Source organism: Filicampus tigris, chromosome 20, assembly GCF_054856515.1.
Source record: "Filicampus tigris isolate MCC_2025a chromosome 20, RoL_Ftig_1.0, whole genome shotgun sequence".
In the NCBI taxonomy this organism is placed as follows: Eukaryota; Metazoa; Chordata; class Actinopteri; order Syngnathiformes; family Syngnathidae; genus Filicampus; species Filicampus tigris.
The window spans coordinates 14,437,571-14,460,356 of NC_141236.1; the positions used below are offsets into that span (position 1 = coordinate 14,437,571).

The 22,786-nt window shown below is 48.7% G+C and overlaps 4 protein-coding genes across 5 annotated transcripts in view; 2 read left to right on the top strand and 2 right to left on the bottom strand.

Moving 5' to 3' along the window:
• Positions 1–1,770: 1,770 nt before the first annotated feature.
• pex3 (peroxisomal biogenesis factor 3) lies at positions 1,771–5,992 on the bottom strand. The gene is made up of 12 exons (XM_086018929.1): positions 5,741–5,992; positions 5,260–5,391; positions 5,092–5,173; positions 4,528–4,571; positions 4,332–4,453; positions 3,919–3,985; positions 3,782–3,836; positions 3,567–3,705; positions 3,098–3,168; positions 2,879–3,001; positions 2,647–2,743; positions 1,771–2,224 (listed from the first exon to the last, which is right to left on the bottom strand). Exons 1-12 carry the CDS (start codon positions 5,811–5,813, stop codon positions 2,141–2,143), a joined length of 1,089 nt encoding a protein of 362 aa, XP_085875055.1. The 5' UTR covers positions 5,814–5,992; the 3' UTR covers positions 1,771–2,140.
• Positions 5,993–6,390: 398 nt separating this feature from the next.
• Positions 6,391–8,892, top strand: adat2 (adenosine deaminase tRNA specific 2). Of its 2 annotated transcripts, XM_086019359.1 has the most exons (6): positions 6,409–6,757; positions 6,831–6,935; positions 7,304–7,454; positions 7,592–7,698; positions 7,764–7,836; positions 7,952–8,892. In XM_086019359.1, exons 1-6 carry the CDS (start codon positions 6,680–6,682, stop codon positions 7,978–7,980), a joined length of 543 nt encoding a protein of 180 aa, XP_085875485.1. In that variant the 5' UTR covers positions 6,409–6,679; the 3' UTR covers positions 7,981–8,892. The 2 variants fall into 2 exon arrangements, with proteins under 2 accessions (XP_085875484.1, XP_085875485.1); XM_086019358.1 differs by having other exon boundaries at positions 6,391–6,757; positions 7,592–7,836.
• On the bottom strand, positions 8,779–15,006 carry aig1 (androgen-induced 1 (H. sapiens)). The gene is made up of 6 exons (XM_086019357.1): positions 14,645–15,006; positions 12,658–12,813; positions 12,092–12,193; positions 10,457–10,572; positions 10,212–10,378; positions 8,779–9,915 (listed from the first exon to the last, which is right to left on the bottom strand). The coding sequence occupies exons 1-6, from the start codon at positions 14,783–14,785 to the stop codon at positions 9,896–9,898; spliced, it is 702 nt and encodes a 233-aa protein (XP_085875483.1). The 5' UTR covers positions 14,786–15,006; the 3' UTR covers positions 8,779–9,895.
• A 4,914-nt stretch (positions 15,007–19,920) lies between these two features.
• The window catches only part of hivep2a (HIVEP zinc finger 2a), a 43,718-nt gene continuing 40,852 nt past the window's right edge, over positions 19,921–22,786 (top strand). Inside the window, exon 1 of the mRNA XM_086019355.1 lies at positions 19,921–20,404. The gene's annotated coding sequence lies outside the window, so the exon portion shown is untranslated. The remainder of the gene's footprint in view (positions 20,405–22,786) is intronic.

The window sequence follows — 22,786 nt, forward strand, 5'->3', positions numbered from 1 at the left end:
TTATTAAACTGAAATATTAGGGATGTTCAATACCACTTTTTTTTTTCTGACCGATACCAGCACGAGTATTGAGTGGCAATTTACCGGAAACAAGGTGGTCTTATTACTTTTCCTAGGCAATGAAAAAGAGCATTATGTAGGTTAGGGTTTGTTTTTCAGTCATGTGACACCGGGCAACATGGCAGAGAGTGACGACATCCTCGCGCCTGGCACGACGCTGCATCGAAACTTCCAGTCATGGAAAGCAAGCGGAATATTTGAGCAGTTGACAGACTTGACTGGACGCCAGGCTAACAATCACAGCGGAGACACTGAGGATGGATGAGCATGACATGTCAGTGCGATCAAAATGTCCAAAGGGAAGGGGGGAAAAAAAAAAAAAAAAAAAAGACACGTTTTTGTTCTTGTGGAAAAAAGCTGCAGGTGAAACGTGTTTTTTTTTTTTTTTCTTCCACACCCTCAACCACTTTGATTAGGAAACAGGATCGGCTTTCCACGCGCCACGCATGGAAAGGAAAATCGAGCTGTGACGTCAGCCTGACTCAGCAGTTTTCCGCCTTCCCTTCCAACCGCGCCATCCATCCGCATGTGTAGAACAGCAGCGTTCTTGACATTAACTTGAGTGATGTGCTCTCTAATTCAGCTGACTAACCTCTTCCTTAATGTCTATAAGCCTCATTTTGCTCATTCGCATCATACGTAATGGAAACAAAAACAAAAAAAACTACGTTGCAACCATAAGCAAGCACTATTAATTAAAAAAAAAAATGATTGAAAAACAAATCTGTGAATAGGTGAATCGTAGCGTATTGATATATTTCAAGTTTGTATGCATTGATTGAAGCACATTTGCATTTTGCTTAATGTCAATACATGTCATGTACGAATCGACAAATCTAATTTGAGGTCCTTTCGCTCAGATGTTTACGCCTATGTAGCAGTTACGCGACAGCCAATGTCGATATTCAGCGTGGTTACATCATATTGCATTGTAAAATTAAATATGATACAATAACTTAGGCATGGCGTCATCCTGAGTCAGCGTTTTCCCCAGGGTTCTTCCAACCGTGTGAGCGCGATGTACAACAGCGGCCCCTGTCGGCAAGACTACCGCCATTATTTTACAACCCGAGTTCAGATATATTCATTTATTTTCAATGTCAAATTTAATTTAAATGACTATTAATTTAGCATGTAAAAAAAAGATCAAATGTTTGTGTTTGACCACTACATGTTTGACGCAAACAAGCCAATGGGGGCTTGGAGGAATTGTGGCACGTTCCCGTCAAGAAGAAGCCGCGTGAAAGGGTGTCACCTTGTGGACAACAAGCGGAACTGCATCGAGATGAAGCCACAAAAAAAGGCGCGCTTCCTTCTGGAACTCTTTCCAGACAGAGCCACGGAAACAACACGCGAAAGAGGATTATTGGATTGATTGAACGATTGATTGATGACGTCGCACGGGAGACAAAAGTCAGCCTTGGTGTTGGTCTGTTCTCGGATTATTTGATGGCGGTTGTTTTAAAGTGGATTTTTATTGTATTTTTTTTAAAATGACAAGTCACCAAGTTAGCTACGCTTGCTTGGTCACAACACCCTGACTGATTGTCATGGTAATTAAAGTCGCCTCCCCAAAACGGAGTAATTTCAAGCAACGTGTGACAAGCGGATGCTTTGTGTGTTCTAATTATTTTTCCTTTGTGGAGTTTGACAAAGATCTTTGATTGAGATTGAGTCTGATCAAGTAAGACACATGGGAACACTTACAAATAAGAAGAATATATCTCCTTTAATAAAATTAATTTCTTCTTCCCGCTCGGAGTCGGGGACAAATCCCGCGGCAGGCAGTCAACAATGGTCACAGTTAAAAACGCCACCGAGAAGTTGAAGCCAATGCGGCCGTTTTGTTAGAAAAAGACGGAAAACCGCCTCACGTATCCCCGGGTGATGGGGAAACAAAATGGCGGCCGTGTGTCCCACTTACCTGCCGCCTCTGCCGGGGCGTCAAAACGCAGCAGACGACTCCATTTCCCATGGTGCAACAGCGCTTGCGACAATCCAGCTGGGCTGACGCGAGTCATTGAGAAGTAGTAAAAAAAAAAAAAAAAAAAGTCAAGTTTGTCCTTGGTGTGTGGGCGTCCTACTTCTGCACTTCCTGCGGCGTGCTGAAGCTGTCGTACACGTTGGCGGCAAACTCCTTCACCTCGTCGTTCATCAGCAGCTCCTGAAAGACGGCAAAAGACAAACCTTACCACCGAGGTTTGAATACTTTGGGATTTTTCTGAAGTTGAAGTGCTCAGATGGACCTTTTAAAGTCAGGTTCAGAGCGCGTTTCCTCTTTTTCATAGAATGCATTGTTTTAGTTGACTTGGTATTCCTTTAATGTCATCTTTTTTTGTAGGACACCAATTTTTGTCGCCATCAACATTGAGGAACAAACACTGCCCACAAAGTGGCCTTTTGAACTCGTTGACTGACACGGTCGGACGTCAACTGGAACCCAAATGTTGACTTCCACCGACAAGAGCATTATATTGTGGGCAAGTACTTTTTTCAACGGCGGGTCGGCGTGGAAGAGGGCCTCGCTCGCCCGACTGGTCTGTGGACTTCAAGCTGCTCCACGATGACGACCATGACAATTGTTACCTGAACAAAGTGTCCCGGTGTCTCGCTGCAGATGGTGTTGATCTGACCGTTGATGATGGGGATGATCTTGGCCAGTGGAAGACTGACGGACGGCAGACTACACACGTGCACGCACACGCAAACAACCAAACACAGGAGAAGACGTCAATAAAAAAAAAACTACACCCTCATCAGGGGCATCATCATCATCATCATCATCATCATCATCATCATCACGCACGCACGCACAGACCTGTGAGGGTCGGCGTCGTGGGCGGAGTCGGCAGGCGGCGGGTGGAAGAACTGCGCCAGGTTGTCGAGGAGACGAGCGAATCCTCGTTGCAGACACGCGGTCAACACGACGCTGAAGTCCGGACTGAACACGCAAACGACGACGACGACATGGCCGCACGGGTTTGTTAGCGTGTTTGCTGGCGTCAGCGCGTGAAGAAGAAGGTGGCAAGATGGCTACCTGTCCATCATGTCTCTGGTCTCGTTGAGCAGGCGGATGGTCAGGACGTCGCTCTCCGTCAGGCCGCACGCCTGAACGCAACGTCGCCACATTAGTCCAAACTCGGGCTTCGACATCCAAGTTGGAAAAAGTATGCCAGATCACGTTTTGCTCTTTGATGTCTCGCTACATAGAAATTGCTGCGTCTTTGTGGGGGAATATATAGAATATATTTAAATACAAACACACACATATACATACATATATATATATATATATATATATATATATATATATATATATATTTTTTTTTTTTTTTTCAAATCATCGGAAAAATAGACATTTTTTGGAATCAAAAACCACAACAACACACCTTCTTCCCCCCAAATGTTTGCATGTGCACTGTTTCCAGTGAGCAGCGAGGTTGTGTTTTGGTCAGTCGTTCGCAAGTGCGTGCGCTTTGCAAAGCGTGGCCCGCGTGCGCGCTGACCTGATCGGCGAGTGCGTTGTCGTCGTCGGCCATCATGTAGGAGGAGAGCGGGCGGCGGGCGCAGGCCTCCACCTCGGCTCGGATCCAACTCACGTGCTGCTCCAACTCGGGCAGACTCAAACTCTGCTTCAGACACACGCTGCGCGCACATGATGTCATTTATGTCCAGCCATTGCAATACTGCTTCAAGATGCGGCGTTGTCGTTTCTTCGTACCCATCCAGGGCGTTCTGCACCGACTTCTTCACGACGGTGATCAACTGTGTCAGTCCTGCGCAGGCCGGGAGAGACAACTTGGTTGGTTGGGAACGATGTCTTTTCTAACAGCCTGCGCTGATCGATGTTGTCCTTACCGTCGCCGAGGAGATGTTGAATGCTGGACAAGTACTGCTGCTGAACCTCCGGTGGCGCCTGAGGCGTCTGGCAACACAAATGCAAACGCGTTGACGTCTGCTTGTGGCAGATGGTCCAAAAGTTGAAAACAGACATTTTGTTCACAGGGACCCGCTCATAATCCCGACAGCAATGAAACTTAACTACCACGCGAACCTCTAAAAAGCCACGGGAACTCCAGGGAAGACCATTGTCAAGAAACAAACAAACCCTCGTGAGGATAGGCGGTTCGGATAATGGAGGGATGCAAACTCATATCTCTAAAGCAAATGGAGCTATAATCTCGACAAGAACAAAGACACTAACAGAGCACGAAGCTCGGGCTTGCGGACCCCACTTTGAGAATTTGTGTTCTTGCCCACGCGTTCCTCACCGCGGGGGGCTTGCCCACAGAGTTGTCCAGGTAGAGGTAGCCCCCGATGATGTTGAGCTGGATCCTCAGAAGGAGCACCAGCATGCAGGTGCTGTACACGGCCACCAGGCTGCGCGTGAAACCTGCCGACGGCGGCGGACGCCAAATGAGCGCCAGATGAAGAAAAGGCCAGCAGACGGCTCAAAGTGGGACTTACTGATGATCTTCAAATCCTCCCAGATCTCCACTTTATTGGCCGGCCTGTCGGGATGACACACGGGCAGACAGCAAATGTCAGCGGGTTCTCCGGCAAACTCCATTTGGGCTCCGCTACTTTGCAACGCCGCAGTTGGCCAAGTGAGAAAGGTTTAAACCTCTAGTCAGGACTCCTTTCTACACTCTCTCATAAACCACACCGAGTATGCAACTAGTCTCTCACCCCGACGCCTGGATTTTGGCCTCTGTCACTGCCACTTCTCTTCCCATATTGACAGCCGTTTGAGAACATTTTGGCTGACCTTTTGAGAGCCACTGATTATTGGGTGCCAAGACAATATAAACACGGAATCTACCAAAAGAAAGCGTCGATTGTCCTCTTTCACCAGAAATAAACTCCAGCTTTTTGCCTTTAGCAATCAGAGTAGAACATGGGTTGCTACATTCAGCGGTGCCAGCTGACCGACGTAAACGTCCACGGCAGTGAATGAGTTCGGGACGATGTAAATAAACTTGCCAGGACTTGACTTAGTTTAAACTGTGAGAGGACATGAGTGACACTGGCCTGGTCTTCAGGATGGCGGTGAGGCTTTCCGAGTTGAGCTGGTTGACGATGGCTTCTCTCAGCGGAGGCAACATAGACACGACTAAAACACACACACACACACAAAAACACCTCTTGACAACCTTGCCCGTATTGTTAAGTCTTTATTCTTTGTGTCGATTTCCTCACCGGTCATGTTGCAGGTCCTCTGGTTGCTCTCGAAGTGGAACTGACGTCTGGCCTGAGCGATGTACTCGGTGGCCTCCTTCTCTTGGAGCTCTCGGATCTTGGATCGGGCATATTTGCCCAAGAAGTACACACCTGGTGGGAGGGCAAATTGGAAAGTATCATACATATACTGTACTGACAACAAAATGAAATGATGTTTGACGTATTATATATACAAATCTAGATTGTATTTTCTGTCAATTTAAGCACATTTAGTCCGTATGCCAAATATTTTGTATTATACCCCATGTAGGCTGTAAGTCTTTAGCTTAAAAACAACAAGGAACATGTCAATGGGAAATATGAAGCACATATTAACAATCCAAACTATGGCACTATGGGACTATATCCAAAAGTCAAGACGACTCGGACTAAGCTACTCATTTACCATGTGAATTCCAGCGTGTAGCAATAGCACACAGGCTAACACTTTCTACTGTACCTCCAACTACAGCTCCGGTGAAGATAAATTTTCTCTTGTGACGCTTCACAAAATTCCAAACGGACGAAAACATCCTCGCGCGCCGAGTGAAATGGTCAACGAAATAGCCCGTACATTTAGATTTGTACGCGGTGTTCGAGCGACATGCTCACGAGTTTCGAGGCTTTAGCTAAGCCGCGTTAGCAACATGTTAACTGTCTACAGCGTCGACGGAAGCGCTCTGCGTAGTCGGACGTTGACGCCATATTGGATGTGGCAAAGCAGAGCGATGGGGGGAAATTATTTTTAAAATCAGATTTTAAAAACAAGAGACAAATGACGATTAATTTTGTATTGTAGTTGGCCATTACTGTATGACCTTAAGAATATAATTCGCTGACTTAGCTAATATAATTGTATGTATGATTTATTTATATTTTCAAAGAAAAAGCATCAAAACAACTACAAACTATAACAGAATCAGTCGTCACGTTGCTATTTATATCTAAGAACAAAAAATAATTTCAATCAAAAATATAGTGTTTTAAGAACGGTAGAGCACAAGCTGAGGTACAATACGTGAAGAATTAATAGTCAAATTCGTCCGTCGAATATTATCTTCCCCTGGTATGTTTCTTCCGGGTATGAAAGTATCCCACAAACGAAAACAGGTTAAATGAGTAAGACGCATTCAAAATAAATGTTTTATCGTTCCGAGAAATGTAGAAGGCAAACCTAATAAGTTGATCACCGATCGATAATTTTCTTCTCAAACGACAGTTGATTAAAAAGGACACATGTTCGTCCCATATTATCTTCCCCTTTCCGTGCTTCTTCCGGATATGAAAATCCAGTGACAGAGCACATGGGAAGTGAGACCGTTTTTATTTTTGTTGTTCTTAAAATTATATATTCTGCAGCAATTTGGTTGTACAAACACTGTGCGAAGATGCCGTGACAATGGAGGAGCAGTTTAAAGGTGCTTTTTGTCCGACTGACGATGAAGTTGCAAAGTGGATGGACAACGCTTTTGAAGTGGTGACTTGACTATCAACTCTCAAAACATTAAGTCATTTGATTAGTATTTAATTGGGTGTGTGCGTGCGTGCAGGCAAAAGAGGCTCTTGACAATGGAGAAGTTCCAGTGGGGTGTTTGCTGGTCTACAAGGACGAAGTGATCGGTAAAGGACGGAATGAAGTCAACGAAACCAAAAATGTAGGCAAATGCATTCTGATTTGTAATATCGCTGCTTTCCTGAAATAAGTGATTTCCTTTTTCTTTTTTTTAATTTCATGTCCTTTTCTTCAGGGGACTCAAAGTCACTGTTTTGAAAACACTTCCTCAGAGGGGTTTGGAAGCATCACTAAACTAAATTGGGATTGTGGGTGTGCCTGTGTGTGTGTGTGTGTGTGTGTGTGTGTGTGTGTGTGTGTGTGTGTGTGCGTGTATAAAATAGCACCTCTCTGTTGGCGGACATGTTGTTGGTGTTGTTGGCGAGGATGAGCTTTCAAATGTACAAGAAATACAAATGCCTCCACTCGGCTGCTTGAGACTAATGTGCATGTACTGTATTTGTGTTTGAGGCCACCCGGCACGCCGAGATGGTGGCCCTGGACCAGCTCCTGGACTGGTGTTGCCGTGGCAACCGGGACGCCAGGAGCGTGTGCGAGCAGACGGTTTTGTACGTCACAGTTGAGCCGTGCATCATGTGCGCCGCTGCGCTCCGCCTTATGAGTATCCTTCCAGTCGAGTCTTTCATGAGTCTTGTTATCTTTTAAAATTCTAATAATCTGGCTGGAGTCAACCATATGACTCGAGTTGCACTTTTTTAGTGCGCGTGTGCGTTTTTTTCCCCCTTGACCGAGCTGTGGACATTCCGGTGGTGGCGTACGGCTGCGGGAACGAGCGCTTCGGCGGCTGCGGCTCGGTCCTGGACGTCTCCTCGGCTGAGCTGACGCGCACGGGAAACTCCTTCAAGGTCACTACAAGTTCACGCGCGCGCATGGTGCGCGTTACAATGACTGTGTTTCTGTGCACGCGCAGTGCGTCACGGGCCACAGAGCGGACGAAGCCGTGGAGATGCTGAAGACCTTCTACAAGCAGGAGAATCCCAACGGTCAGCATAAAAGCCGACATTCAATTGTCCACCTTTCCTATGGGGAAAATGTTTTGTTTTCAACGGTTTTTAATTTATTTATATGACACTTCAACATTTTCTTTTTCTCTTTCAGCACCCACACCCAAAACCAGGAAGGAATGAGACCGATTTTTGTTTGAATGTTTTGTGATTATCTTCTGTTTTTATTCCTAATAGAGTGTCAACTATCGAGCGGCATGTTTGGGAAACATCAGGGGTGACCTGAAATGCCGTGCCAGCAGGTGGCGCAACCGGATAACTTAACAATGTGCTTCCAAGCATTGCATTGCTTTGAACACCCTTCCCTTCACGTTGAACATGAAAATGGTGGCCCCAAACGCACCTCTGGTCATTAGCATGCAAATTTATGCAAATATAAGCCGAGTATTTGAGCGTTTGGATGACACCACAGAGGAGGAGAAGGTGTGTTAAGAAGAGAAAGCACACGCACGTCACATTTCCAAACAAGCACAGTCTAATATGAGATGTCACATTTTGGAAAAGTGAGACGACAGCACTCGTGACAATAAACACGCTATTTCTTCTGTTTTAGACAGTAAAGGCATGCAGGGTGGTGTGGATGTTATTCTTGTCATTTCTTTTAAGCGTGAAAATAGACATTACAAAATACAAACGCGACGTGAACCAGCCATCTGGTTAGCCGGCTGCTAACATGAGAACTGAACATAGCTGTTTTTGGTTGACTTCTGGGGACGATGGATTTTGAAGGTCTTTGACTTTCGGACCATCTCTGACTTTTGAATTATTTGACATTTAGGGTGCTGAATTTTAAGTCAGATGATGTTTAAATTTGAGGACATTTATGTACTTTGGTTTACATGCGTTTTTTTGTATTGAGCTCATCGGATGGTGTTCCTCATTAAGCGTCCGCTGAGTGTAAAAAGACAGAAAGTACAAAAGTGCAACTTTATGGATTTATTGTTGAAGTCCAACAAGTTGAGTAATTTGTTTCATTGCTTTTGTTGAACATAAGAACCCGACCCAATAAATATGTTTTATGTGCGGCGTTCAGCATCCTATGCGTGTTTTTTCCCCCTTCATCAAGCAACAGCGCCCCCGCGCAAAAATAAAAAAAATGACAAGCTTAGAACTTGACCCGCTTGGATGCCTCCCAAAGCAAGCCCACCATGTCACAGACTCGAGTCATATGTCATCGGATCCAATCTGTAACCTGTTACCATGGAACTAGGAGTCAATGTACTGCTGCTGCTGCTGCTGCTGCTGCTGCATTCGGGTAGCGCCCCCTGCAGATCACGACGAGCAGCAGCAAGCGCCACTTGATGAGGTCCCAAAGAGAAATACCAAGTGTGTTTCTGTCGCTCTGCTTGAAGCTTGAAGGAGGTCAACATTGTTGCGTCGTCACAAGTGGGTCCAGTGATGCCTCGACTTGAGAGTTTGCCCGGGTGGGCGGAGCGTGGCTCTCGCAGTGGAGACGCTCTGGCTTTGAATCTCTTCTCAGGCCTTCCCGTCCGTGTGCGGAAGCTCCTCCCCTGCGCTCAAAATGCTCGCCCCCTAGTTAGCTTCTAAATTGCCGTGAGATCGGCTGGCGACCGGGCCCGGGTGGAGCCGGCCGTCCATGACCTCTGTGAGGACAAACTCGGACAACGCGGCGCCCCCGTCAAGACCTTTAACATGGCGGAGGACGCCGTGTGCTTTCAAGAACATTCGTTTGCACCTGCCCGTCCGTGTGTGTGTGTGTGTGTTTGTACTTGTCAGTATGGGATCGTTTTCAGCATGGCCTTTAACATGACATATGACCAAAGATGCTTTCATGAACAATCATTTTGACCTATTTTGTGTCATATGTGTTTGTGTGTGTGTGTGTGTGTGCGCCTGTGTTGCTTTGGAAAAATTCAAAAAAATTCAAAAAGTGTGCATCCAGTTTCCCATTTTCAGGCTTGTTGGTGTTAATGGATGGAGTTCAAAGGTCACAGCTCTGCAATCCTTGTGCTCTCTTGGTGGACGGAGCTTGAGATGTGACCTCACATGTGACTCCACTGCCACGCATGACTACAGTTCACTCACCTTTGACCTTTGCTGCAGGCAAAAGAGGAAGTTTTGGTGAGAGTGTGTTTGCGTGTACTTGTGCATGCATGTACTTGGGTACTATGTCCCGTTTGTACCATTCTGTGTACCTTTGTACGTGCATATACACGTGTGTGTACCTGTGCATTTCTTTTTGCAATTGTCCGCATGCCTTTGTACACTTGTGTGCATAAGTACCCATGCGTGTGCACTTGTGTGTGTGTATGTACATCTGTGTGTGCGTGTTTACAGGTCCACGTGTTTATGAGTGCCTGCGCGTTTGTGTGTGTGTGTGTGTGTGTGTGTACCTGCGTGCGGCTGGTCCCAGATGTAGCTGTTGAGTATCTCTCCGAGCACGTAGAAGAGGCAAATGACGGCGGTGAGTGCGGAGAAGAAGAGGAGGCGGGCGAGCGGCGAGATGCGCTCCAGGACGGGGTACACCCACATGCCCGTCACCTGGTGCACCCAGCAAGTCCTGCGCGCGCAGCAAGACAAGGAAGTGAGCCAGCGAGCCGGCGAGCCGGCGGCGCGGCCGAGCCGAGGACGTGCGCACCAGAGGACGTAGCCCACGCCGAAGCAGCCGACGGCCGCCACGCCGCACCGCCGGCTGGGGTAGCGATGGCGGGCGGTGCGCATCTCGATGATGATGAACGGCAGCACCGTGGTGTGCTGAAAGGGAGGAAAGACAGCACACCGTTTGTGGAATTTCTTTCAGAGGGACATCTCATTTTATTTTCCGACAACATATCCAAGCGCAGCGTTGATGTTCAAACTGAGCACGATGTTCCAGGGGCTGACAAAATATGAAATGCACAAAGTTTGCACAAGTGTTGCAAAAAGTTTGAGAATCCCGGCAAGCAAGCTTCCCGCGCCGTTCCTGCTGGACAAGTGACCGAAGAAAGCACCCAAGCCAGAAGTGAAACAACCTGAAAAGAATCTCGTCACGTCACGTCACGTCACGTCACGTCACGTCACGTCACGTCACGTCACGTCACGTCACGTCACGTCACGTCACGTCACGTCACGTCACGTCACGTCACGTCACGTCACGTCACGTCACGTCACGTCACGTCACGTCACGTCACGTCACGTCACGCCCACACATTTTGCCGCAGACTTGAATCCGGCGCTCGACCCAGCGACACGCGCGCACGGGTGTCACAGCCACACTACGTTCAACTTTGAAGCCTTCCCGCTGGAACGTCCTCCTTCCCATGTTCACGCTCAAGTGGGGACATTTAGCACATCTCAGGATGATGAAAGCAAGACTTTGTTTGCCCTTGGTATTTGGCGCTTGCCTTTCTCTCCCTTCTTGACATCACTCGACCGCTCCCTCCAGCAATGGGAATAATCAGACGGTTGCCACGGCAGCCAGTCCAAACAGCACACAGCGATACCATGGAATACTGATAAATATTTACTACCAGAGACATGACACACACGAAAACACGGACGAGCGCACGCACTTGCAGGTTGGCGGGTGTTCCGATTGTTTTGGTCCTTGGCGAGACCACCGTAGCAACCACTTGCCTATTACATCACTTTCTGGAGAGCGTGCACACGCATACACGCACCGAGCATGTGTGCCTGCATTGTTGTGGTAGCAGGAAGTTGGCACGCCTATTCAAATTCAGTCTTTTAATCCGCAACAAATTTATCTGGGACTGGAACATTTTTTTTCTTTTTTTTTTTTTTTTTTTTAAAGCTGCACTTTGTATAATTGGAGATTTCCAACCGATTTTTGTGAATGGAACGCCCCCCCGGCAAGCTGCGTTTGAGTGTAAACCAGGGCAGCTCAATTATGAAAAACATTAGGCACGATTATTTTGGTCATAATTGAAATCGCAATCATTCAAACGATCTTTTGTTTTGTTTTTTTTGGTACAAAACAGGAAAATGTTTCAACGTAAAAAAAAGAACGAATAGTACATTTCTTTGAAACTCTATAACTCTGTAAGTTCCTTTTGGACCAAACAAAAATTATAAAATTATTTATTACATATAAAATAAAACAAATAAAAAGGTGCAAATGTATCATTTCCTTGTGTAAACAAAAAATGCGTTGGATATAAATGCATATTAATAATCATTTTTTATGATTATGCCAATGCTGTAACCGTGGGGTGTAATAATCGTAATTGAATTTCGATGCATTGCACAGCCCTCGAGTAAACCGAAGCGTCCTCACCATGCCGTGGTTGAGCCACTGAGGGATGAAGTTGTCCAGCAGTTTGGGGTAGACCAGCTCTCGGTCGTAGAGGTACAGACTCCAGAAGGTGAACACCACAAACTGGAAACACACAAAACAGCCGCGTCAGCAGACGCGCACGCACACCAGCTGGCTTCAAGAAAGAAGAGCGCGCTGCATTCAGGAACGCTGGGACGTCTGTACTCTCCGGTCCAAAGGAGTTCCCACCCGGCCAATCAACCTCATCCTTACCGAGTTGCAATTTGACACTTGCGACCTTGCGAAATATACGGCATTTCTTTCTCTCGCTGGCTAACGCAAGCGCTGACTTTTTGGAGATTTTGCAAATCTTTGAAATTACGTTGACGAGTGGACATCCAATTTGCCGGCGTAAAACTCCTGGCGCAGGGCCAACATGAGACGCACTGAGCCATCCAACAAAGCGCTTTGTTCATCATCGGTTGTACAATGCCTGAAAATCATCGGGAGAAAAACGTGGGGAAGGGGAGGAGACTTTCCACATCTGTCACCGATTCTGCCCCCGTGTGCGCGTGTGATGTGCTCACCGCGCCGACGGGGAAGGCCAGGACGGCCATCATCCAGTCCCTCAGGCCAATCAGCTTCCTGAGCTGCCTCTCCTGCTCCCGGTTTTCGCCCGCTTTGGTCAGCAGGCTGGAGACGTCGATCAGCACGCACACGGCAAAGAAAACCGCCTGAATCACCTGCAGCCAAACGTTCTCACATTACAGACGACTCTCGGGCATCGTGCACCACACTCACGTATGAACTACGGTCACAACAGTGGGCGGGATGGACAGAGATGGACCACAGCTGGGGCGAGCCAATATTTGTAGAAGCGATTGTTTGAATAATTAGAGGGGAAAAAAAGAAGAAAAAATAAAGGATTTTGCATTGTGAATGAGAGGTACAAATCCTCACATCTACTGTAGTGTGTGTGTGACTGAGTGTATGTGGCTTTGACAGGCGGGGCCTGGCCTGGTGAGTGATGTGGGAGTCAGCCAATGAGAGTGTCCAGCTGTCATGTTCTCTGCTGCCATCTAGAGGCGGCTCGCCACACAGCAGGGGGGGAGTCGCATGGTCTGTTTTCTCACCGATCAATAAATGTAGAAGCGCATCAGCGAGGAATCGGATCTGCGGAATCAAAATAGCGCTGGCGCTGATTGCAGGCCGCTTTGTTTGCTACACAATAAAACTGCTTAAAAAATATTGGAAAAATGTGTCTTCACAGATATAACAATTGTATTCAAGCGGTGCCCCGACTTAGGACTTTTTCCAGTTATGAACCCAAAATGCAGATTTCTGACCAAAAAGAGGAGAAAGGCAGCTTTTTGGGGGAAAAGAAGTGTCAAGATAAACTGTAACTTGGACGCAAATTTGTTTTTTTTCTTGTGTGACCCCTCAAAATACAACACAAAAATGGCCTTGCTTATTTATTTTTTTCTAATTTGCACGTTGCACCGTAACACATACTGTAGATGTCATGTTGCGATTCTTGTTTTTCAGTTCAAAGGCACCCCATGTTCCGTTGTGTTCGATCATCAACACATGATCGATCAAAGAAGATGTCATGCGAAAAATATGACGTTGCAAAAAAATAAACAATAAAAATATGAGGTTTGCCGGGCCATCAGCGCCATTGGTCGCCATGCACACAAGTTGACGCTGACAATAATATCCCATCGTCCAGACGTTAGTTTAGCTTGGCGGAGGCAACATCGAGAGGCCCAGTGGAGATTAAAACAATCGACGTCTTGTTCCTGTGCGCTCGCATGTTTTTCTACACGCTGCCTGTGTGACAGCGTGCATTGTTTTCACAGGCTCTTGGGAAAAGAGGCCATGTTTATTTGCACTCGTCATTACACTGTCACACACTAAATCCAATTAGACATCACTCAAGGCTGTGCTTGGAAGTTTACACACCATCTGCACAGTTTGTGTCATTCTGCGGAAAACACGACTGATGCCTGAAAGGGGAGCGTCACATCTTTTTCTCCAATGTTATGTTGCCAACAGCTGCACTTTTCCACAACGGTTGAATCAACAGCTGTTTGAAAACTGTCTTGATTAAGCGGAGTGTGTACATATATGATCTATCTGGCCACACGCACAAGACGGACAGGATGGAGAAGATGAGAACGGGAGGTGGCTTGAAAGTGAAAGAATAGGAGGGAGCGGATGGAGCAAGAAGAAAGTGACCACGGAGAGAAAAGGAGAAGACGACGAAGCGGATAAGCAATGTGGCTAACATGTTAGCTGGCATGCTAGCTGGCCTGTTAGCCGACTAGCAGAGGAGGCGGCGCGTCCATGGCCGCATCCTTCCCATGCACGACGGACGCCCCCGTTGGTCTGACCAAAGCGACACCTCCCAGGTAAGAAACAAATGATCAAATTTGACATAGCTCGGATTTGTTGAATCGAAAAAGCCAAACAAACGCGCTTTTGACTGAGCATGGAGCTAAGCTAACCGCGTCCGTTGCCCTCCGAGCCGAGCCGTGCCGAGCCGGGACCAAAGCAAGCCAAGCCAAGCCTCACCAGGTCGATGAAGGTGAGGAACTTCCAGCTGCCCCCGTAGGTCTGGTGCGCCGGCATGTCCAGGGCCTTGTAGTGGCAAAGGATGGAGAAGTAGGACAGCAGGATGGCGACGCGGAGGACCTGCGACGGGATGAGCGCCATGATGCGCGCACGCACGCACGCAAAACTCTGGCCTCCTTTTGACCCCTGTATCCCCCCACTTTTCGCCCCCTTCTAGTCCCCTTATGGCCCTCTTCTGGGTTTGCGCTCCTTTCCGCGCCTCGTTGCGACTCGCGCCCGATGCGGTATTTGTGCGTCTGCGCTGGCTGCTGCGCCCCCTGCGAGCCTTCGTCTGCTTCCGCGTTGTGATGGCGCCGAGGAGGATGATGACGGCAGGAGGAGGAAGAAAAACATTAGAAATAATGCCACGTGTGAAATTTTGTGGTGTAAGGCGCGGCTTAGACTCCGTTTCAATTCTTCATTACAAAATCAGAGATCCACATTTTGAAATGAATTCTACACAATATATGCCTGACATGAATCCGTTTCCGTTAGGGGCTGTTGTTTATTGTTGTAATTTCCTTTGCATACAGTTACGGCCTGGTCCACTCATACGATGAGAAGAGCGTTAAAAACGTGAAAATGTTACCTTTGATTCTGCATGCAGAGTAGGTCACAAAATGTGCAGTCATTTGGCAATCAATTGTAGGTTCACGATGAAAATCGTGCGATTAATCGTGATCAATCATTTCAATCGATTGACAGCTCTCCTTCCCAAGCATCAAGGCTGCGGGCCAGCCAAAGCAGGGCAACATTTCATTGATGAATTGAATTGATGACTTTTTAAATCCATCGTGCATTGTTTAAGCTAACTCGGCGGCAAACAGACAGGTACGACTTTACACAACTCATCTTGATTTCATTTGAAGGCCATATCTTCAAGAAACGTCATTAAAATGTCACGTAATCAATGGCGAACCTTTTCGGTGTTGAGCATTTCATCACCTCAATCGCAGTGTCACTACCCCCAATGGCCACTGTGGGGTGCTGCTCACCCCCGCTTGTGTTCAGTCACGTTCATTGAAGATGCCCTTCTATCTTCAGGTACATAGTTTGAACTTTCGCCTCCAGCTGTTAAGTAATACCCGTGCCACACCTCGATACGCTTTTGTGGGTGCGCGCGTGCGCGTGTTAGGCAAGTTTAAAGAGACAGCGGGAGGGATTCGTGCATGGAAAGATGTTACGCAATGCGTAAATGTCCAAGTATGTAAACGAAGGCAACCCGCCCACCGCTAATCCGTGGGAGTCTGTAGAAGGTGTGGCCGGGAGCGGTGTGCGTGCGTCTGTGTGTGTGTGTGTGTGTGTGTGTGTGTGTGTGTGTGTAAGTGTGTAAGTGTGTAAGTGTGTAAGTGTGTGTGCATGAGTAAGCATTATTCACCCGTCAGCTGTCACAGGAGAGCTTTGTGTTGCGTTCAGGGACGAGAGCCCGAGGCGAGCGGCTGTGTGAGCACTTGTTGCTTCCCCCCCCCCCCCCCCCACACACACGATCAACGTCTTTGCGCTGACGACACTTTTGGCAAGCGCACACTTCTTTCCCCCACTCGACTTTACGTGTACCTATACAGGTCACTTTATTCTCGGACTGAATCCATACAAGTACACATCGGATGAGTTGGCCTAAAAATGTCAAACATACAATGTCACTTGTCATTAAGGTGTACAAAATAGTTGCCACAACACGCAGCATTTCTCGAAGAAGTCAGGTGTTGAGCCATAGAAGCCAAATGTCTGTGACATTTACGCAAATGTACAAGACATGGCATGTAAACATAAGGTAACGGTGTCCAAATGTGTGTTCATGCTAGCGCTAAGTATCGCTTGTTGACATACTTCAAGGAAGCTGAAAGGTGGCACAGCGCCATGCACCTTGGGTGCCAGACTTGTTGTTTATCTGCTGGTGCCTTCACACCCCATCAAGCTCACTTTGGAATTTGGCTGTTTTGTTGTGATGATGCAATGGAGAAGGCGCTCCCCAGCTCCTGTCTGTCCTCTTTTTTTTTTTTTTTTTTTTTTTGTCCAATTAGTTTTAACCCTCTACGTGTTGCCATGTCAACGTAGTCTGCTCAGGGCCTTCACAATTTTTAAAGTCCGGGCCCCTGGAACCACATTTTTCAATGAGATTGCTCATTGAACCAATCGCCATTCAAAGTCGTCTCCCTCAGCATTTTTTCCCGCCCGGTCTTCTGATTGGTTGGTCCGAGCACGTGAAGGCAGAGCGGGCCGCTTCGGGGTCTCGCCGACGTCCGCTTGGGAACTTGGCGTCGCGGCTCATGCAGCATTCCAAGTTGCCGCTTGTGCGCTTGTTTTTGCGTCCGAGTCAACAATGCGAGCAGGCGCTGAAGGCGAGCTGCGGTCGTTTGAGGCCGGCGACACGTCAGAGTCACGTGACTCAACAGCCAGCCAGACTTGGTGAATGTGTGCTGAGGTGGGAGAGGGTCAAAGGGTGTGTGTGTGTGTGTGTGTGGGTGGGTGGGTGTGTGTGTGCGTGCGTGTGCTTGTGTGTGAGTGACTTTGCCAGAAGTGAGAGTGCGCCGTCTTGTCTGAGCGGGAGAGACTTTGACTGCACGTGTGTTTGTGAGATTGAGAGAGCGCGACTGCAAAGTCATCTGATGTCTCGCGAGCGATTCCCAACACATTCCAAGTGTGGCGGCCAGGAGCCATGCGGCAAAGCGCGGCGTTGTTCACCTTCCTTCCTTCCTTCCTGCGTATGGAAAGCAGGTATGCAAAGGGAGGCCTGGCCGTCGCCATGGCGCTCGTTGCCACGGCGTCAGCGCTGACGAGGTCGCGCGGCGGCGATGAGCCTCTTAGAGGCCGAGGCAGACGTTAATCCACTTGGAGCTGGCCAACGCGCACGCGCCACTTAGCTTTCCGCAGAGCGCTGTCGGGAAAATGACAAGGTTGTGGCCGCAAAAGCGCATCGGGCCACAATGTGACACGCGCCGCGCGCACACACACTGCAGTTTGTTTGCGATCTGCAACTAAAAGAGGAAAGTTTGGTTTGGAGATGCTGACTTGCGGAAAAGACGCCGGGATGAGACATTTGAGACGCAAGTGACCTTTCGACCCTTCGGCCGCTCAAGTGAAGTGGAAAAAAAAGAATGAAGGCCTTGTCATGCCCTGGCATGTGGGCAAGGTGAGCCACAGCTGCCGTTTGTGGAATGGGACAAAGAGTCAAACGCACAAATTCAAATTTCAAACTGCTGTAGGCCACAAGTCGCAGGCGGACACTCACACGCAGGCTGAGCGGCCAACCCGACTGCAGCTCCTGCGTCACTCGCTTGGCCACGCCCCCAAAAGGCACACATCCAACACAGCCAAAAATGCGTGCGGTATTTACACTTTTCTTTTCTTCCTCTCTCCAAATATTTGACCATGACACAGATCTGAACTGCTGGAAAATCGGCAGATATTTGACGTTTTATGCAAAATCAGCGATCGCTTAATGTCAGTTTGCCGGTGGATCAGTAACTTCACAAAAGTAGACATTGCAGCAAGCACAATGACCTTCATGACTCTCCGCCTATACAGTCCAAAAAAATAGACATTTTTTTCCAAATATTGATGTTTTTTGGGGCGGGTGTCATGTCCCCCCATTTTTGGTGTATTGAATGTTTATCAGCATTTTTGGGAAATTCTTTTTAGGCTTTAATTGGATGAATGTTCTTATTCACCCCCCCCCCGCCCACCCCAATGCATTTCAATGTCATTTTTTTTTTCAAATGGGCTGTTTTATTGTTCGTAGGAACGTCGTCCCCTCCAAATGTCTCCGCGCTCCTTCCTCCGTCCTGAGACATGTGGCGAGTCTTCACCCCGCATACCAGACTGCATATTTTTGGAACCCCCCACCCCAGGGAATCCCCCCCCCCCCTCAGTCGCTCATCTTTGGAAATCCCCTGACCTGAATGTTTGCCCTAGTCTCCGTCCAGACATTGGATTCTGCCTGACATTGACAGGGTGGCTCAGTTGACGCTATAGTCACGTTGGCAGACATCAGACACATTTGTGCAACATTTTTCCATGGAAGACACGCCACTTTGTCCTGCTGCTCAAACTTAACAGGAACAACAGCGTGAAGAAGAAAAAAAAAAAGAAATTGCTCAAAAATCCCAATTCTCTTCCTGTTCAACACCCGAATGAACATTTTGCCCGCGGCAGCCCGGAGATGTCGTTTAACCCAATTCCTTGTTGCCAGGTGAAATTCAGGCTAGCCACGCCCACTTGGCCGGGGCAAACGCCGCCGTGCCCCTGGACAACGTGCAGACCTTAAAATGCCTTCACGACGTCCTCTTGGAGATTTCTTTGGTTGAGACGAGCATTTTTTGGCCAAAGCCAAGGTGTCCTACTTGGCGGACGATGCGGGCGTAAGCGTCGTCGCACCACGTCCCCGTTGTGCAACATTGCGGTCCCGTCGGAAACGCTCCGCATGGTAACATTGCCACAGCGTATCCGGTGACGTTTGTACTTGTTCATTTTTGTGCAGCTCACGCGATGCTTCTGCCTCGGAGGCCTTCCTTGATTTCCAGACGTGCGCTGGATGGATGCGACTCTTTTGTGATGCCTGGTGTCGGATCAGCGCTGAGATGATCGGCGCGCGCAAAACTCGTCAATGCCTGATTTGTTTCACCTTCTGTCACACATAAAGAAGTTTTGAAGAATCCTTGTGTGTGTGAATGGGGCCCAAAACAAGGTCAACTCAGCCCGAAAAAGCTTTCATCTCATGCTAATTGCTGATTTTCAGGCATCGCAGCCTTTTTCTGTGGAAGAATCGGAGAGAAAATAGTCGAGACGAGTCCTAAGTAGCACACCCGTGCACAATAAAATCAACACGCTTTGATCAATAGAGGCTTCCTCTTGTCTTGTGACACTCTTAAGTTTACAATGCGAAAACAATTCGAGTCAGCCCTGCCGTTTTGCTTCATGAATGCATTTGGATTGGAACGACCAGTGAGTGTGCGAAAGGATACACAGGAAGCCAGTCAGCCTGCAGTGAGACAGTCAGTCAGTCGAGAGTCAGACAGACAGACACAGTCAGACAGACAGACAGACACAGTCAGACAGTCAGACAGACAGACAGTCAGTCAGTCAGTCAGGTCGCTCCAGAGGTGACCGGGGAATCCTGCTCTCTTAAGCCGGCAGACAGAGCGTCGTCCTCGGCCAGTGCTCCTCCTTCCTCCCCTCCCTCTGCCCTGGTTGCGCGCTGGGGGATCCGACGACGTCACACGCGCACGCCGCGCACACATTGACAGTGTCTATCTGTCACTCCCTCTGGCCGCTGCTTCTATTCTGGGAAGTGGCGCTCGGAATAACCCCGTGTGAGCGTGCGCGTGTGAGCGTGCGCGTGATCGCGACCGCGCGTATACGTGCGCGTGTGTCTCCGGATTTCACCCCGACGCACGCACACGTTCGCATTCGCTGTGTGGCTGACTGCGGCGGCGGAGCTCCGGCAACAGAAAACCGCTCGCGAAGGATTTCTTCCGTTTTGACGCGCAACTTTTCCTCTCGCGGCTCTCGCGCGGATTGCTCCGCCGACGCCGACGCCGACGTCGACGTCGACGCCGACGCCGACGCCGACCGCCACCCGCAGCCCGCCTTCCGTTTGTCCCTTCGCCCCTTCGCCCGAGTTCCGGTGCTCCAGCAGGCGAAGCGAGAGGTGTCAAGCCCCGGAAGGGAGCCGAGCTGGCGTCACCGCGCGCGGCTTGCTGTCATCCCCGCTGGCGGCAGGTAAGAGCCCTCGCCGCCTTGCCCCCGCCGGCCACGATCGAGTCCCCCGGCCGGCGTCGGAGCGGGGGCTTCCTCAGTGGCCGGCGGGCGAGTCGTTCGGAGCTGGCGAGTTGACGGCGATGCAGTGGGGAATACCCCGGACACGCGTTGCCTCGCATGCAGATTAGCCGCGTTGCGTAACAGCCCAAGAGGAATTTGCACGGCCGAGCGCTGCAGGCGGGCAGGCAGCGGCGGGCTGAGGCCGGAAGACGAGCCGGCGGTCGGGGGCCGGGCCCGGGACCGGGACCGGGACCGGGACCGGGGCCGGGGCGATCGGGCCCATCGGGCCCCGGCCCCGGCCGCTTGACAGCCACTCGCCGGTGATGGTTTCGCCACAGCTTTGGCGGATGCTTGGTGCCAAGTGTTTCCGGGCTTGCCGTGACCTTACGGCGCCCTCGCTCGCGTTGTGCTTGCTGCACTTTTTGGGGTGTTCGTGCTTCTAGGTCGGAAAAGGCTGCTTGACTATTTGGAGCGGCACCGAGTGAGTGTGTGCTGTTTGTTTCCTCTGCGAGCGAGAGAGCGTCTGAGGAGCCAGGCTGGTGGGTGGTGCGCTGGCTGGTTCCGGGAATGTTCCATGACGTGTTGCCGTCGAGAGAAGGGCCCCAGCCGGGGAGACTCCGACGGACGGCCGCCGCGTCCATGCGGCGCTCGAGTCACTTTGGAGACATTCAATTGCAGGAGTTTCGGCACTCTGGGCTCTTATTGCGTGTGAACATGTGCAGAGAAAAAACATGTTTTCTTCTTTTGCCTGTAGCGTTTGGAAAAAGGCAAGCGAGGCTACGTTGTGCAGGGCGCACTTCTTTTTCTTGTTGTTCTTGTTGTTTTTCTTTTCCCGTACAAATGGAGCAAGCCTTTGCTAGAAACTACACTATGGATGTTGTCCAACTGTACGGGAATGGAGTAAATATGAATCATTTGTATTTCGTTTACACGTCCCACTTTATTCGTGGCCACGGATTCTTATTTTTTGCCCGTTTAGATCTTGATAATGTGGCCCCAGTAGAACATTTAATTTTAAAATTGCCTCTTTTGTAAAACCAGTTGTGTTTCTTGAGCGCATGGCCAACCATCAATTGTGAAATGAAGCAACCAATTCAATCCTTTAGTCATCCTTTTTCTTAAAATGCCTTACTGTGATGTCACAGTGGGGCTAATTGTCATCACCGGTGCAATGACATCGGCTGAATCAAGTTTCAGAGCAAAACAACCGGTCATGTTAAAGCCAAAAGATTAGCCTTAGCACCGTTGGCAATGCCATAGTGGTTCTTCAAACTCCAATTAAAGGGACGAAACTCATGTTCTACTGTCAGGTTACTCTGACAGTTTTCTCAAATGACAAAGCTTTTTTCCAAATTGCTAACTCCCCTTCAAGAGACACGAGAGCTCTTTAAAAACGTGGATACAAAAAGCTTAGCGCATGTCCTTTTACAAATGCATCTTTAATACTTCAATGAAGGGCATAAGAAGCAACGTCAGTAGTGCAGCACAAACAAAGCCAAAATATCTTGTTGGAACGAGTGCAAATAAATGTTGAAAGAGTGCAAATATACCCACAGCGCAATGATTTCACTGTGCAAACAAGGAGGCCCAGCCCGGGTCAGGATGAGGAGAAGCAACGTTTTCCTCCAAAAAAAAAAAAAAAAAAGCAACACACAGCGGTTCCAGTGAAAAATCATCAATGAGAAATGCGGGCGGGACGATTTCTGTCCAAGTCTCGTTTCATGCGCGTTTCCTCTCGCCTGCCGCAAATTTGAAAGGAGCCGTCAAGCCGAACGAACAATGAGCGGCGCAGAAAATGGTGGCCAGCTTCGGACGGGCCTTGGCGACGGCTGCTAATGATTTGCTTTGCGCCTCGCTCAAAATGGCACACGGCCCGGTGACGCTCGTCCGCGTCCTGTCGTCCGCGTTCTATCGTCCGCGTCCTGTCGTCCGCGTCCTCGCTTGGAGGGCAGATTTGGTGTGATTTGGAAACCGTTTTCAAAACATATCGGAATCATTTCTCCCAAGGTCAAATGGAAACTCTTCTTGTCATATTGGTAAAAAAACCGCAAAAGAAGTAAAAAACGACTTGAAAAGTGACGTCAATTTTCGTTTGAGGCGGACAATGTGGTCTGACAAGAAAATCTCTGATTTTCTTTCACCAAAATCCGATTCCAGATCACAATAGATTTTTTTTTTCACTGCCGTCATTGGAGCTGTAACCAACGATTATTTTAATAATAGATTTAAAATGTCCTTCCCCTTTTTGAAAAAACGGACATGACTTCAAATCGACATTGCAGAAAATGCCCAAACGTCAAGTGATTGCAGTTGACTTACTGGTTTGGCCAGCAAATTCCGACA

Excerpts from the sequence above, each read along its gene's own strand:
- pex3 (XM_086018929.1), bottom strand. The coding sequence starts at position 5,813 with ATGTTTTCGTCCGTTTGGAATTTTGTGAAGCGTCACAAGAGAAAATTT. Across the intron at positions 5,392-5,740 it reads CACCGGAGCTGTAGTTGGAG|GTGTGTACTTCTTGGGCAAA; the intron begins GTACAGTAGAAA and ends CCCTCCCACCAG. Across the intron at positions 3,169-3,566 it reads ACAACGCACTCGCCGATCAG|GCGTGCGGCCTGACGGAGAG; the intron begins GTCAGCGCGCAC and ends CGTTGCGTTCAG.
- adat2 (XM_086019358.1), top strand. The coding sequence starts at position 6,680 with ATGGAGGAGCAGTTTAAAGGTGCTTTTTGTCCGACTGACGATGAAGTT. Across the intron at positions 6,758-6,830 it reads TGGACAACGCTTTTGAAGTG|GCAAAAGAGGCTCTTGACAA; the intron begins GTGACTTGACTA and ends GCGTGCGTGCAG. Across the intron at positions 7,455-7,591 it reads CGCTGCGCTCCGCCTTATGA|ACATTCCGGTGGTGGCGTAC; the intron begins GTATCCTTCCAG and ends ACCGAGCTGTGG.
- aig1 (XM_086019357.1), bottom strand. The coding sequence starts at position 14,785 with ATGGCGCTCATCCCGTCGCAGGTCCTCCGCGTCGCCATCCTGCTGTCC. Across the intron at positions 12,194-12,657 it reads TGGCCTTCCCCGTCGGCGCG|TTTGTGGTGTTCACCTTCTG; the intron begins GTGAGCACATCA and ends GTGTGTTTCCAG. Across the intron at positions 9,916-10,211 it reads CTGGGACCAGCCGCACGCAG|CAAAGGTCAAAGGTGAGTGA; the intron begins GTACACACACAC and ends TTTTGCCTGCAG.